General features: G+C 39.7%; 1 protein-coding gene across 1 annotated transcript; it reads right to left on the bottom strand.

Moving 5' to 3' along the window:
• Nucleotides 1-69: 69 nt before the first annotated feature.
• Nucleotides 70-6104, bottom strand: PRKAB1 (protein kinase AMP-activated non-catalytic subunit beta 1). The gene is made up of 7 exons (XM_053469910.1): nucleotides 5884-6104; nucleotides 5205-5371; nucleotides 4474-4567; nucleotides 2734-2848; nucleotides 2163-2296; nucleotides 1970-2038; nucleotides 70-228 (listed from the first exon to the last, which is right to left on the bottom strand). The coding sequence occupies exons 1-7, from the start codon at nucleotides 6025-6027 to the stop codon at nucleotides 151-153; spliced, it is 801 nt and encodes a 266-aa protein (XP_053325885.1). The 5' UTR covers nucleotides 6028-6104; the 3' UTR covers nucleotides 70-150.
• Nucleotides 6105-13296: the final 7192 nt, after the last annotated feature.

Here is a 13296-nt window from a genome sequence, read left to right as displayed (position 1 = left end):
GAAGAAATACCTGGAAATGATCCAGTGGTGGATTTCAACATATCAACAAACTGCTGCCAAATATAAATATTCTGTAAATAATATATGTATTTATTTTAACATGTAAAAAAGTGGAAATGCGTAAATAACATATCAGTCTCTGGCAGAAGCTTATATTGGTTTGTACAGCAATGTGGTGACATATTTCTTCTTGTAACGGTGGGTAGCGCTGAGCACCATGACCCCATCCTATGAAGAAGAAAAAAAAATTAGATGTCCACAAAACTGCATTCTTGCAATAGACACTATCCACTGTTGGCCCTTTATTACATATAACAGCCATTACCGATTATTTCAATACAATTTAGTTCCTTATTACTTTGTAATAACTTAAAAATAATTTTTACTTTTCATGCAGGCTATTCCATCAGCACTTTTACTGAGGGCTCATTCCAAAGTTTACCCAATAATAGGTCACCTCATGCCTGTTGGCTAAACAAAGTACTTTGTCTGCTCGACGATCCATACTTTTGATGTTATGTACACCCTAGTGAGTGGATTTAACCAAGGTTGGTGGTAACCATGAGAAGGCAGCGACAGACATTCAGGGTCTGTCCTACACAGGTCATCGTGATGGTTTATACTGGAGCAGAAGAGTCCAAGAGATCTCCTCTGGTGGTCATACACCTATGTGGTCTATTGCATAAAAGTTGGTTTCAGCTACTTGACTTCACTATATAAAGAATTTCCAACTCCAGAGAGCTTCTGCTACAAAAAAAATAACGATCCTATATAATGAATAGTTAATTTAGTGAGATTTATTCAGTCTCCTAACCCCATAAAATACAGTATACAGGGTCCCCTCAGCCCTTGCTGGAGAAAATTGCCAGAGCTGGCCCTTCATAAAGAATAGTGAAGAGAAGAAGGTGAAACCACAATTCTCTTTCAATCTATCAAACCAAGTCTCTCTTTAGTGAATATACCCCTCTGCCTTCTCGTTCTTACCAGATATCAGAAACCTTTATGTAATTAAAAGTATAAGTATACAGAACCACACTTCATTAAAAAGAATAACGTCTTTGAAGGGTATTTTGACTATAAAAGGGAAGAGAAAAAAAAAGGTAGTGATGAAGTTTGGGAAGGGGATTACAGCTGTGGAATGGCAAAGTATTACATTTAGGGTAGAGATTTGGGAATTGGTGGGTGAGATTCTGTAGTATAGAGATCAAATAAATTAAAAAGAAAAAAAAGGTAATTTTTGGCCTTTAAGAAGAGCTCATAATTAACTCTGGAGTGGGGCATGGATTGCCCCCTTTCCTCGGCCTGAAGAGAACTTAAGGGCCTTAAGGATATATTTTCCACTATTTTTTTTTACATGAAGATCTCTACCACCACAATCCCACAATACATGGCGAAAGGGGGTGGGACACCATAGTGTCTCAATTTTACTCCCCCATCTCACTGACAAAAGGTATATTACTCAGCTTAGCCATGCTTTGAGGGCAAATTCTTAGCACAGGACTTAGACAGTTCTTTTATAGCCATGTAAACTTAGGTTGTATAAAGATAGGGGTGTTGGTGTGTGTGTTAAATTGCACCCTGTTGGAGGCTGTAAGGTGAAATTACCAAATTGAAGCTGTGCTTCAGTCAAGTTAATGCTTCCGTTGGGTGTAAATGAGACAAGGCAATGGTGAATATGCCCCAAACTTGCCTCAACTGTCAACTCATATTCACTTGACCATTTGTGAATAGACCAAAATATCCTGAGTTCTATCTAGGGTTGGAGTGATTCTTTAAAGCAACAAGATTAAATTGAGGAAATCAGGGATGAAACATACAGTATGCTGGGTCAAAAAAAAAAAAAAAAATCATGGTCCCTCATAATGCATAGCTAATTGATCAGAAGAAATATTTCAACTTGCAACAATTGGCAACTGACATAATAAGCTCTACTTTCTTGTAATGCAATAAAGTTAAAGTTTGTAGGTACCTTAATCGAAAGGGCATAAAGATGATTCAGCATAACGTGGTTGGGTTCAGGGAGCAGAGCTGGATCACACTGTAAGAGGACAGCGACCATTTAGATTAACGGCAGTAAATCAAGTTACAAAAAACTAAATCCATATAAATATATAAGATGCAAGCATTGGTTTAGAAGCACAACATTAAGTGGTTATACTTACCGAAATTCCTGTATCTTTGTTAAGTATGACTTGGAGTAAATGCGGCGGGAGGATGGGAGGAGATTTAAAACGTTCTTCTAGTTTACAGCTATATGGTTCCTGCTGGTATGGCCCAGGTGGTGAACTGGATAACTCTAAATCAAAGAGAGACAGCACAGACACTTTATTAGCTGGGTTACTTCCTAAATATAATCTTGTTCACTTAACGCTGGCATTGTCCCAGAATCTGGTTTTACATGAAAACGTGAATTTAAAAATGCGACTGGCAAGTTGGGAGTAGAAAGCACCAAACTACAGTTCTTAGGGGGTTAGAGAAAAGAGCAGGTTCCGGAACACTCCATGGTGAGCTAGAAGCATCAAGACTTAACATTTTGTGTCCAACTAACACTGTCACATGTCCACCTTCTTATTAAAGGTTGGTTTGTGAGCAGATCTATTGAGAAGGAAGAAGTTGAACATGTTTGAATAAAGGTTGATTTCCGACCCGTAAACATATCAGCTGAACAGAGAGACAGGATGAATTTCACGGGATTTCAAATTGAGAAATACATTTCAGTCTGTATAATCATACCTGATAAATCGGAGCCTTTCTGGGAATCCACCATTAAGGCATCAAATACTTCAAAGTCCGTTTTCTTCACTTGAATGACATTGTTCACTGTCCCCATCTGGCTGGTGACTACTGGCTGGAGAAAGACAAATTAAAAATATAAATCTCTAAAACTCTGTTATATGAAAGAAAAAAAAGTACTAATAGCTAATCAATAAGACTGGTGTGTGTGTGTGACAATGCCAAAAATACAAAGGGCAAGCAAGAGAGAATTCACAACAATATACATATATTGTCTATGATTTCTGCCCATTTTTCAGAATGTAAAGGCTCAAACCACAACCAGGCCTTGGTCCTAGAGTCAGGATAACTTTATGCCTACTCATGCATGTTTAAAGTCTCCTCTTTTTCTTTCCTTGAAAGCATTGGGACACCGGACCATTGCACCGACATGGACGTTTATGAAAGTACATTTGAAATACATAGACATTAACATGTAGTTGCTCCCCCCTTTGCAGCTATAAACAAATCCACTTTTCTGGGAAGGCTGTGTAAATTGTAATGTGTTGAAATTAAATTATTTTACATTTATCAACACTAAGCTGCAAGTGTCGCACTCACAACCATTTTTCTAATTTACTTAGACCATTCGCTATTTAGACTCTGTTGCAGACCTTTGTATCGTCTGCACATAGACAAAGTTTACCATTAATACCTTCTGTAATATCACTAATAAAAAAAATATTAAAACATACGGGTCGCAATACTGATCCTTGAGGAAGCCACCGGTAAGAAGTCCTTCCTCCTAATAATACGTACCATACCTTCTGTCACTCAACCATTACATTATCCATTCAAATAACATCCAAACCCAAAGACTGCAATTTACAAGTTTTCTATGGGGGGGGGGGCAGTGTCAATTGCCTTACTGAAACCTTGATAGACTATATCTACCTTTTCACCTTGGTCTATTATTTTTGGTACCCAATAAGTTAGTTCGGCAGGATCTCCCGGCGGTATACCCATACCGTTTCTGATCATGCGAACCAATTAGATGGGCTGTAGATGGCCGAGTGTTCCCTGCTACTTTTTTTGTGAAGCGATACGGCAATTGCCAGCTTCTAGTCTTAGGGAACTATTCTCCATTTGTAGATACTATAAATACTATATCTAGCACAGCATCCCTCATGGTTGGCTCCTCTGCCAACAATCCTATCCCACAAGCCTATCCCCACATTTCATATACATGGTGTCATTCAATCACACTGACTACTATGCCCAGGCAGCCATCACTCAGATTCCAGCATAAACTGCCTGGGTGTGTGTGTGTATATATATATATATATACACACACACACACACATTTATTTTATTATTATTTTCATTTTATTTTTATTAGTTTATTATTATTTTTTTTGTCCAATTTTAGTTTCACTTATATTTAATAACCAATTTCACGAAGCAGAGTGCTTACGCTGATGTTACTTCCAAAGGCAGTTTGGAATCCTGTAGCGAGTGATGCTATTTTACGCACACCGATCTTCAGCGCACACAGTGGCCCCGCATTGTAAGTGTGCGTGGTCTACCACTGAGCTGTTACTCCCAGATGCTTCACAATAATAGCACTTATATTGGACCGGAGCAGAGACAGACACACACACGCGCACACACACACACACACACACACACAAAGTCATTCATATAACATTGGTTAAACAAGTAGAAAATAAACTTTAGCCGATATGCTTAACACAAACCTACCTCAGAAGAATCATGAGTCCACTGGCCATCCACAAGAAATTTGTACTGATGTTCACCTTCCGGAAGGTCTAATATCGCAACAAAGTTGTTTTGGCTAAAATAGAAAATAAATTAAAAGGTAATTTAAAATAGTATGGAACACCAAAACACGTAAACACATCAGATATTTCCGAATCATGAATAGTTCATCCAGTTTGATTTCTGCGTAAGGCAGTACACATCAATAAAAGGAAAAACACAAACAGTGTGTGTACTCATGCATTTCTAGATATGTACTGTCTCCATTGTGTTGTGAAACAGGATGCTCCTGTTGGGTCACCGAAAACTATTATGCAAAGACCCTTTAATATCCACTCCAATATGCAATATATCACTTATTTTTCTTCATTACTATACGCCCTGAATCTACCATTAAGGCATAAAACGTTATCTTATGGGCACTTACTTTGTTGACAGCCCTGTTTTTTTGCCCAAAACAAAACCATAGAGATAAGCCATAGAGATGTGATTCCAACCTCAATAAGATTTTAAGCAACTATGCCCCCCCCCATTAGCACCCAGCTCTCTATGATGGGCAGGAATTACTGTCAGAAAAGGTACGATGCACATAAGATAACATGGCCAGTTAATTTATGAAATACACTAGAATCTTCATTTTACAATTTACATTAACATAACAAGATGGCAATAAAAACCACATTTATTTAAGACTTTAGCGTTTGGCCTTTTACCTTTTTGTGAGGGGTATTTTCCCCCAGTTATTAAAAGACCCCGCTAAATAAATTTCTTTCCCTCCGCCAGTCCAGCGAAAAACCGTCGGGCGAGCTTGGGTGGGCGCTTTATCATTTACTTCTAAATCCTGCTGCCACGCCAGGAACTCCTCTTTCTCCAACGGAGCCTGAAAAATTAGAGAAAACAAAAAACAAAAGTTAACATCAGAAGAAAACATTAGGTTAGGGGCGCATATCATCAAACGATACAAAGTTTACAGCTATTCAGACTAGTCCTAGGAACATCCCAGAGAAGTTCTTCCCCAATTACTCCCTTTTATAAAGGTTTTCCTTACTCTAAATTGCCAGATCTATTTTACCCAAAGGATGGCTCTTGAGACACAGACATCTCAGTCTCGTGGTGGACCGATTTTAGGTTTACATCTAGGCTAATCAGATGCTTTCCCATTTAGATCTGTATGCCTCGGTGCAGATGTGTGTCCAGAAATACACGCTGACCTTTGACCTTTGCAACACAAGAACAGGGCAGCCAGATCACGTAGTCACCGCTAACGATACGTTAGTTATACATACACTCCAACTTATCGCATGGAGTCAGCGCCAAGCACATCCCTCCCATCCCCTGTGGAGGCATTAGGTGAACACACTACGCAGACATATGCACGCAGCGTCCGACTACCTTACTATCCTCGGCCGGGAACATGACTGCGTCTTCCGGACTGTCCATTAGGATCTTGGCTCTGTCTTCCCCTTTCGTCGTCCCTCCGCTGCTATCTCTTCGCCCCTTATGGGGAGCAGGCCGCTCGCTACTTGTGTTCCCCATGATAGGACTTCGATCTCACCAGCGCACTGCGCCCCAAGATGACTTTGTTTATGCCTGAGACGCATTTCCGGTTCCTGCTTCCGACCAAGGCGCAGTGCGTTCCACGCCTCTATACCAGTCATCGTGCATGTCGGTAGCCTGTTCTTGGTGTTTCGGCCGGTGTAGTGAAGTGTACTAGTTATTAACCGTTGTGTGTTATTACATTGTTAGGAAGCTGATGGGTTTGAATAATAGTGTTGGGAGCATCACAGATAAGATTTTGTTGGAGCAAGGAGTGTTTGCTGGATATGAGTGCATCGCAATGTTCTACAAATCTAAATGTCACCTTTATATGAGAAAAAGCAGAACATTGAAACATTCCAGAAATGTGTCTAATATCACAGTTCCACTTAGAATCTGAAGATGTTTTATTAGAAACATTATTAATTATGACTTATAAGTGTTTTAGCTAGATAACCATATTTCTGCAAATGCACAGAAACTTACACTCTATGGACAAATGTATTGGGACACCGAGGACTTTTCCACTCATCTGGGGAGATTTTCCACAAGATTTTGCTTCTGTGGGTATTTTTGCCCATTCATTCAGTAGTGCATTTGTGAGGTCCGGCCCTGATTTTGGATGAGAAACCTGGCTCGCAATCTCCGTACCGCTTTATCCCAAAGGTGTTCGATGAGGTCAGGTATCTGTGCGGACCAGTCAAGTTATTCCACACCAAACTCAACCCAACATTTCTTTGTAGACCTTGATTTGTGCTCTGTGGCTGGAATCGAAAAGGGTCTTATCCAAACTGTTCTCACAGTTGATGCACTAAAATTTCCCTTCACTGCAAGTAAAGTGCTTAACCCCTGAAAAACAGCCCAATACCATTATCCCTCCTCTATCAAACTTTACAGCTGGCACAGTGCAGTCAGGCAGGAAATGTTCTCCTGGCATCCGCCAAACCCAGACTCGCCCATCAGACTGTCAGAGAAGCTAGATTCATAACTCAACAGAAATCCAACACTTAGCATTGTATTTGGTGATGTGAGGCTTGCCTTTAGCTCCTCAGCCATGGAAACCCATTCTATGAAGGTCCTGCCGCACAGTTTTTGTGCTGATATTAATGCCAGTGGAAGTTTGGAACCCCTCAGCTATGGAATCAGCAGATCGTTGGTGCCTCAGTACATCTGCTTCTTGGAGTTGTTGCTGTTCCTAAACGCTTTCCTTTTCCAATGATAACACAGTCGACCGTGGAATATCTGGCAGGGATGACATTTTAAGAACTGACTTATTGCAAATGTGTTATCCTATTAAAGTACCAAGCTTGAATTCACTAAGCTCTTAAGAACGACCCATTTTTATCACAAATGTTTGTACGTGTAGACCACATGGCATGGTGATTGATTTCATACACCTGGATTTAATAATTAAGAGTTGTCTCCAAATATTTTTTTCTATATAGTGTATCTTATGGTTTTATAACCTTTATTTAATCCTCTTGCGTATAAAGGTTCAACAAATAGTTTGTATATTTTCCCATTAAATGAGCATATGGATTCTAAATTTTGGGCTTCAGTGCATATTGGACAAATAGATATGTGGATAAACTTTTTTTTACATTTCATAGCCATTTATTCTCTTCATCTTTAATAGTGGTTGTTGCAGATTACTCGTTTGTTAGCACATTGTAGTTGTTGAAATTTACTATCACAGTAATTGAAATAATATACTATAATCCTAAAGCCAGTAATGTACAGTAAAAAATTATTAGCTACAGGACAGGGAGAGTTAACATCTTAATGCCCCATGATTTTTTCTGTGTTGCACTTGTTTTCTGCAATTCCCTATATTGCGGCACCTGCAGTGACGTCCTCTGCCCCGATTGGAGGATCAGGAAAAGGCGTCAACGCAAGAGCCACCATATTGCCTTAGTTGGCACTGTCCATGTCCATGCACTAATTCTACTACCAGCCTTTGCCAGAGTTTGTGGTAGTTATTCAGGGACATCTCCTGAGTATAGTGGTACCACCCATGCATGGGTTTGTCTGGTTGTTTGCAGGGCTAAAAGGCCACATTTTGAGGGTGCACATTTTTCAATTTATGTCACATAATGTGAATGAAAGTGGTAAACTAAACCTGCAAAACCCAACATTTGCTAAAAACAGCATATAAAAAGCACTTGCATGTAGAGATCACATACAAACCCTATATTTGCAGGTATAGATCAATTGAAAATCACATGTTAACTCAGCGTTGAAGGTATAGATCAAATACACAGAATGAGACATACAAACCCTCTATTTGTAGGTATACAATAATAATGTATGGAAACAGAGCGTACCAGATACAGATCAACAGAATAATACACACCCAGCTTTGCAGGTATAAATCAATTGGAATTCACTAATAAACTCAGCATTAAAAGGTATAGATAACCCCCTAAATGACAGGCTTAAATCACAGGTTGCACACCCCAAAGCCAGCCCTGGCATCCACATCGCCCACATAGAACCTGATCAGCACACAAATTACACACATATTACAGCCCAGCCTGAGCCAACTTTGTCCCCTAACAGCCCAGTGTAAGACATCTTTGTCGGCAAACAGCCCACCCTTCATGTACCAGCTTTGCATTTCCCCAAATCATTCAAGCAATTCATCCACACATTAATTCATTCATTCTCGTATGCATTTACACTACCCCCTCTCCCCATCTACCCCTCCCCTTCTTATCTGCCCCTCCTCACTATGTTCCCCCATATCACTATGTACCCCCTCTCCCCCTTCCTACTGCATTCCCCCTTTCTCACTATGTACCCACTTCTCAATATGTACCCCCTCTCACTATCTGTCCCCTCTGCCCCTTTTCACTGCACCCCCCCTCACCCTACTTACCTTGTTGCCGGAGTCCTGCGGTGGGGATGCGAGGCGTCCATCTTCCCGCTCTGCCGCCACCGCGACGGAGTCACGGAGAGTGAGGGGCGCCGAGCGGTTGCTATAAAACTTCACGAGCGACCGCTCGGCGCCCCTGCCCGGGACTTAAATTAAAACATTGGGGTTTTTTTCACTTTATTTAACATCCTCCATGTTAAATAAAGTAAAAAAAAAACAAACAAACAAAAAATCCCGATGTTTTAATTTAAGCCCTGTGCGGCCGCACACCCCTAAGGCCGGCCCTGCTGGGGGCTGCCGGCCCCCTAGAGTGGCGGGCCCGTTAATGCGGCCGGAGAGGCCGCCTAAGGCCCAGTCAGTCCGGTCCTGACTGGGCCTATTTTAAGGTAGGGGCCTGGAGCTGCAGCTCCATCAGCCCCTACGTCAATCCGGCCACTGGGCTGCCCGGCCCACCGGGAAAATGTCCGGTGTGCCCGATGGTCAGTCCGGGCCTGCTGACTCCCATTAGCTTTTGTTGAAGTGATTAGCCTAGAGGCTAACATACTTTCTCCAACCCACACTGTGAGTGTTTGAATGATGCACTCAATATGGACAAGAACAATACAATCATTTGTATGTTATTAGTTTAAACAGATTATGTTTGTTCATTATTGTAACTTAGATAAAGATCATACCATACTCATACATAAATGCTGGGTATTCCAAAGAGTTGATTAACTTTTTCTTGTCACTATGTGTGTGTATATATTGTGAGCTGGGCTCTATAACCACACAGTCTTAGGGATGGAAATACCAAACAAGGTTGAATTCCTGTAGGGATTATATTCCTTTTTATTAAAAAGTCTGGCAAACAAAACATAAATGTAAAACAAACAAAAGAAAAGCCTAGCTCTCTGAGCACTTGCTAACAGGCTGACTATAGTTGGATGGCTTACCCGCTACCAACAAAACAAAAATGTAGCACAGGCCTTTTTTTTATTCCAAGAAATATTTCTGTAGTCTCTTGTGGAGAGAAATGCAGTCTTACTCACTGCTTGCATCCTCTCCACTGAATCCCTCACAGCGAACTTTGTAGCTGCATCCTGCTGCTCATTGCCAACAGGTGATGACCCACCTGGGCGATCCAGAACACCTGGACTGGACTCCCCACTTGCTGAAAGTAAACTGTGGAGTGGAGCACTGGCCCTCCCTTCTCTCAAAAATGCTCCACCCTAGGGACCCAAACTAAACCACAGAATGTCCTATATTCTGCCTGCAACAAAATATTCTCCCTGGGGTTATCTAACACAGCGCACTGCAATATGTTCCATGAAACATAGATGCCAGCCACCCCCATGCCCCTCTCCCTGTCACAATATATATAAAACCACCTTTTGTAGTATCCAATTCAAAGCCCAGAGTATGAGTATCTATGAGTAAGCACTAAGTTCAGCGCCAAATGGGTTAGGTGGTTTTCATCATGTCTCCCGTGTGGGCTGCGTAACCCTGGAAGACTGTAAAAATTGGCCTGGCCTACCATTAGGAAAAAGTGATCTGCCCCTTGACACGCTGGTGGAAGTTGCATGTGGGGCTGACACAGAGGCTTTCATAAGTGGGAGAAGCTTGTAGGTATGATAAATACAAGACTTTTTGGTCTAGTAAGGTTATAGTATATATCATTGTATAGCTCAGAGTTAATGTACTGCAACAACTTTATTAATAATAGTCCACTTCTTGGTTTAAACGAGTTGGTCTGTTTATAGCTATATTCCCACATTACTGATTTTATAAATGTTTTTAAATAGTAGACTTTTTACTTATTTTATTCTGCCATAAAATGTATCCTGTTTAATCATTTAACACATTTTTACAAGTAAAAACGAAATAAAAAATATATTTAGAAAGCCCCGTTCTAAAGTTACATATCAGAATACAGACACATTGCAGTCTTGCAAAATGCAGCTGTTCCCATCCAAGTGGCTGGTGCTAATCTGAGTACAGAAGCTGAGGCCAGCACATTAACCTGACCATCTGTCCACGTTTATAACATGCAGGAGTACAAGTTTCTGTCTGTGGGTGTTAAAGAGACCTCAGCCTTCAGTAATAACACAAAACTCAAATGAATATAAGTTGCTTTTGCAAGTACAGTAATGTATTACTCTTTTCACAAGCTTGACACCGTAAAGGAATATTTTATTTTAGACCTTTAAATATGCAAAGCTATTCCTATGGAGATAAGCATCATGCAATAATCATGGAACATTGAAGCTAAAATTTTGACAGCAGATAAGAACTCTTCAGCTCATCTTGTCTTCCTGTCTTTTACCTGCTGAAACCACAATCAGTCCTTGGTTATATTGAGAATAACCTAATGTCTACCAATGCATGATGAAATTCCCTTATTTTCATTGTCATGTTACTACTCCAATAGGACATTGGGACCATTAGGAGATTATATAAGTGCAGGATGCATTTATTTATTTTTTTTTACTGTAAAATGGAATATACTTCAGAATATTATCTGAAAACAATTTATCTGTGCTATTCAGCAAGCTAAACCCAAGTCCCTGGTGTTCTTCTGCTCCATCTGCTTTTTGGGGAGACCTTTGATCGATGCTGCCAGCACCATGCATTCTTACAAAATGAAACACCAGCATATGATGTCATAGCCTGACAGGGCTGAGCACAAATATTTCTTAAGCAAATGACAAAGTTTATTCATTTTCTCATATAAGTAATTTTTTTAAAAAAAATTGTTGGACTGGTTGATATAGAGGAAGCACTGTATACAGAAAAAAATAGACAGAACAAAGAATACGCATACATTTATTTGTGTCAAGTACAAAGTTAAGAAAATCTACAAAGTTGAACATTTATAATATAAATAAAGTATACTTATCAAAATAAATACAACATTCAGATACACATATACAAAGGTTTTACAGATACATGGCGCATGAACCAACACTCTTCATATTTAATAGTGTTAAGGTTTGCTGATTTGCAGTCTGGTTTTTATGGGTACAATATATTTTTTAATCATGTTTTGTTAAGCAGCTGGGGATTGTGATTATTGCATCAGATACATAACACTAGGGCCTAACAACATTAAAGGGTCACTGAGGCTCTTAGTTGTGGTTATGTGTAAAAAAAGATTCTGGTGCAAAGTTTGAAAAGTGGTTTGAAAAGCTGTAGTGGCCGATGAAATGATGGAACATTTAATTGGTTGCTATGGTGGTAAGACCACTTTTGAAAATTTGAACAAGCAAAATCTTCAAAATGGCCCTGCAGGGTTTGAAAGTGGGGAAAAGCAAAATGTCCATGACTTCAGACCCCATCACTCAGTATCACCAGTATGCAAAGACTGCAAGTGATTGCCAATGTAATGGGCTGTGCTGCCATGAACATTCCTTTACTACCGCAAGTTTTCTTTTCTTCAAATGCTGCAAGGTCACAAGGGTGATCATTCATCTTGTTCTATGGAAGCTCTGGGGTGGGGGAGACCCCTGCCTTTTGGTATAATAGTCAATTCACTAATTCACCTACAAATTAGTGGGGCTAATTCATGGTGAGGCTGTCCCTGATCCCCAATGTATCCCAATGAGTACACTAAGGTCACTCCAACATATTCATGTATATGGCCCATACTCCTGTAATTACAGTAATAAGTGAATTATACTGAAAATGTAAGCACCAATGCAGACTGTTGTGCTGCAGATATATGGTTGCACTTGTCACTAATCTTAGCTGTAATTAATACAAAATTTCATTGTGCATCACATATTTGTGTCTCCCCAAAATATATCTCTTACCGCCATTGAATGGAAACATTTTTAGGTACTATTTTGAACAGCAAACCTTAAAAAATAGCAGCAGAACAATCCCTGACCGTTATTTTGTGTTTGTTTATTTACTACTAATAATAGTGAGTGTATTTACTACGGCTAGTAAACATGTATGTGAGGTATAATGGACACTATACCAGGAAAATTCAAATACAGCAACTACATTTTATTACAAAGAAAAGGATATTTGGTTGTCTTGTCATCAAATATATTCACCCATTATCAATAAAGCATTTCAGAACCTTTTTAAAAGGATTGTCATGTACAAAGCCCTTTTTACACCAAAAGACCATTTGTAAGAGTAGCATGTTATAAAGCATTAAATGGGCTTTTAAACTGATTCCTGTTCAGGAAAGTGCTATTTCACTTTCAATAACAGAATACTGGAGTCTAATTCCAGTGGATTGCTACATAAATCCAGCATATAATTGTTACAGAAGAACTGGTTTGCAAATGTTCAATAGAATCAGTGCTAATTTACACATTTACACTGAATGCCAGCCTTACTTTGGTAATTGCTTGGTGACATATTATAACATGGGTATGTACTAAATCATACTATGGAAGTGG

Source organism: Spea bombifrons, chromosome 1 (assembly GCF_027358695.1).
Source record: "Spea bombifrons isolate aSpeBom1 chromosome 1, aSpeBom1.2.pri, whole genome shotgun sequence".
Lineage (NCBI taxonomy): Eukaryota > Metazoa > Chordata > Amphibia > Anura > Pelobatidae > Spea > Spea bombifrons.
The sequence above is the reverse complement of the archived record's forward strand: the minus strand, read 5'-3'. Positions and strand labels throughout refer to the sequence as shown.

Bases quoted from the DNA above. Each gene is read 5' to 3' on its own strand.
- PRKAB1 (XM_053469910.1), bottom strand. From the start codon at position 6,027: ATGGGGAACACAAGTAGCGAGCGGCCTGCTCCCCATAAGGGGCGAAGA. The intron at 2,849-4,473 runs GTAGGTTTGTGT...GTCTTTCTCCAG, and splicing joins GGACTCATGATTCTTCTGAG to CCAGTAGTCACCAGCCAGAT. The intron at 2,039-2,162 runs GTAAGTATAACC...GTCCTCTTACAG, and splicing joins ACAAAGATACAGGAATTTCG to TGTGATCCAGCTCTGCTCCC.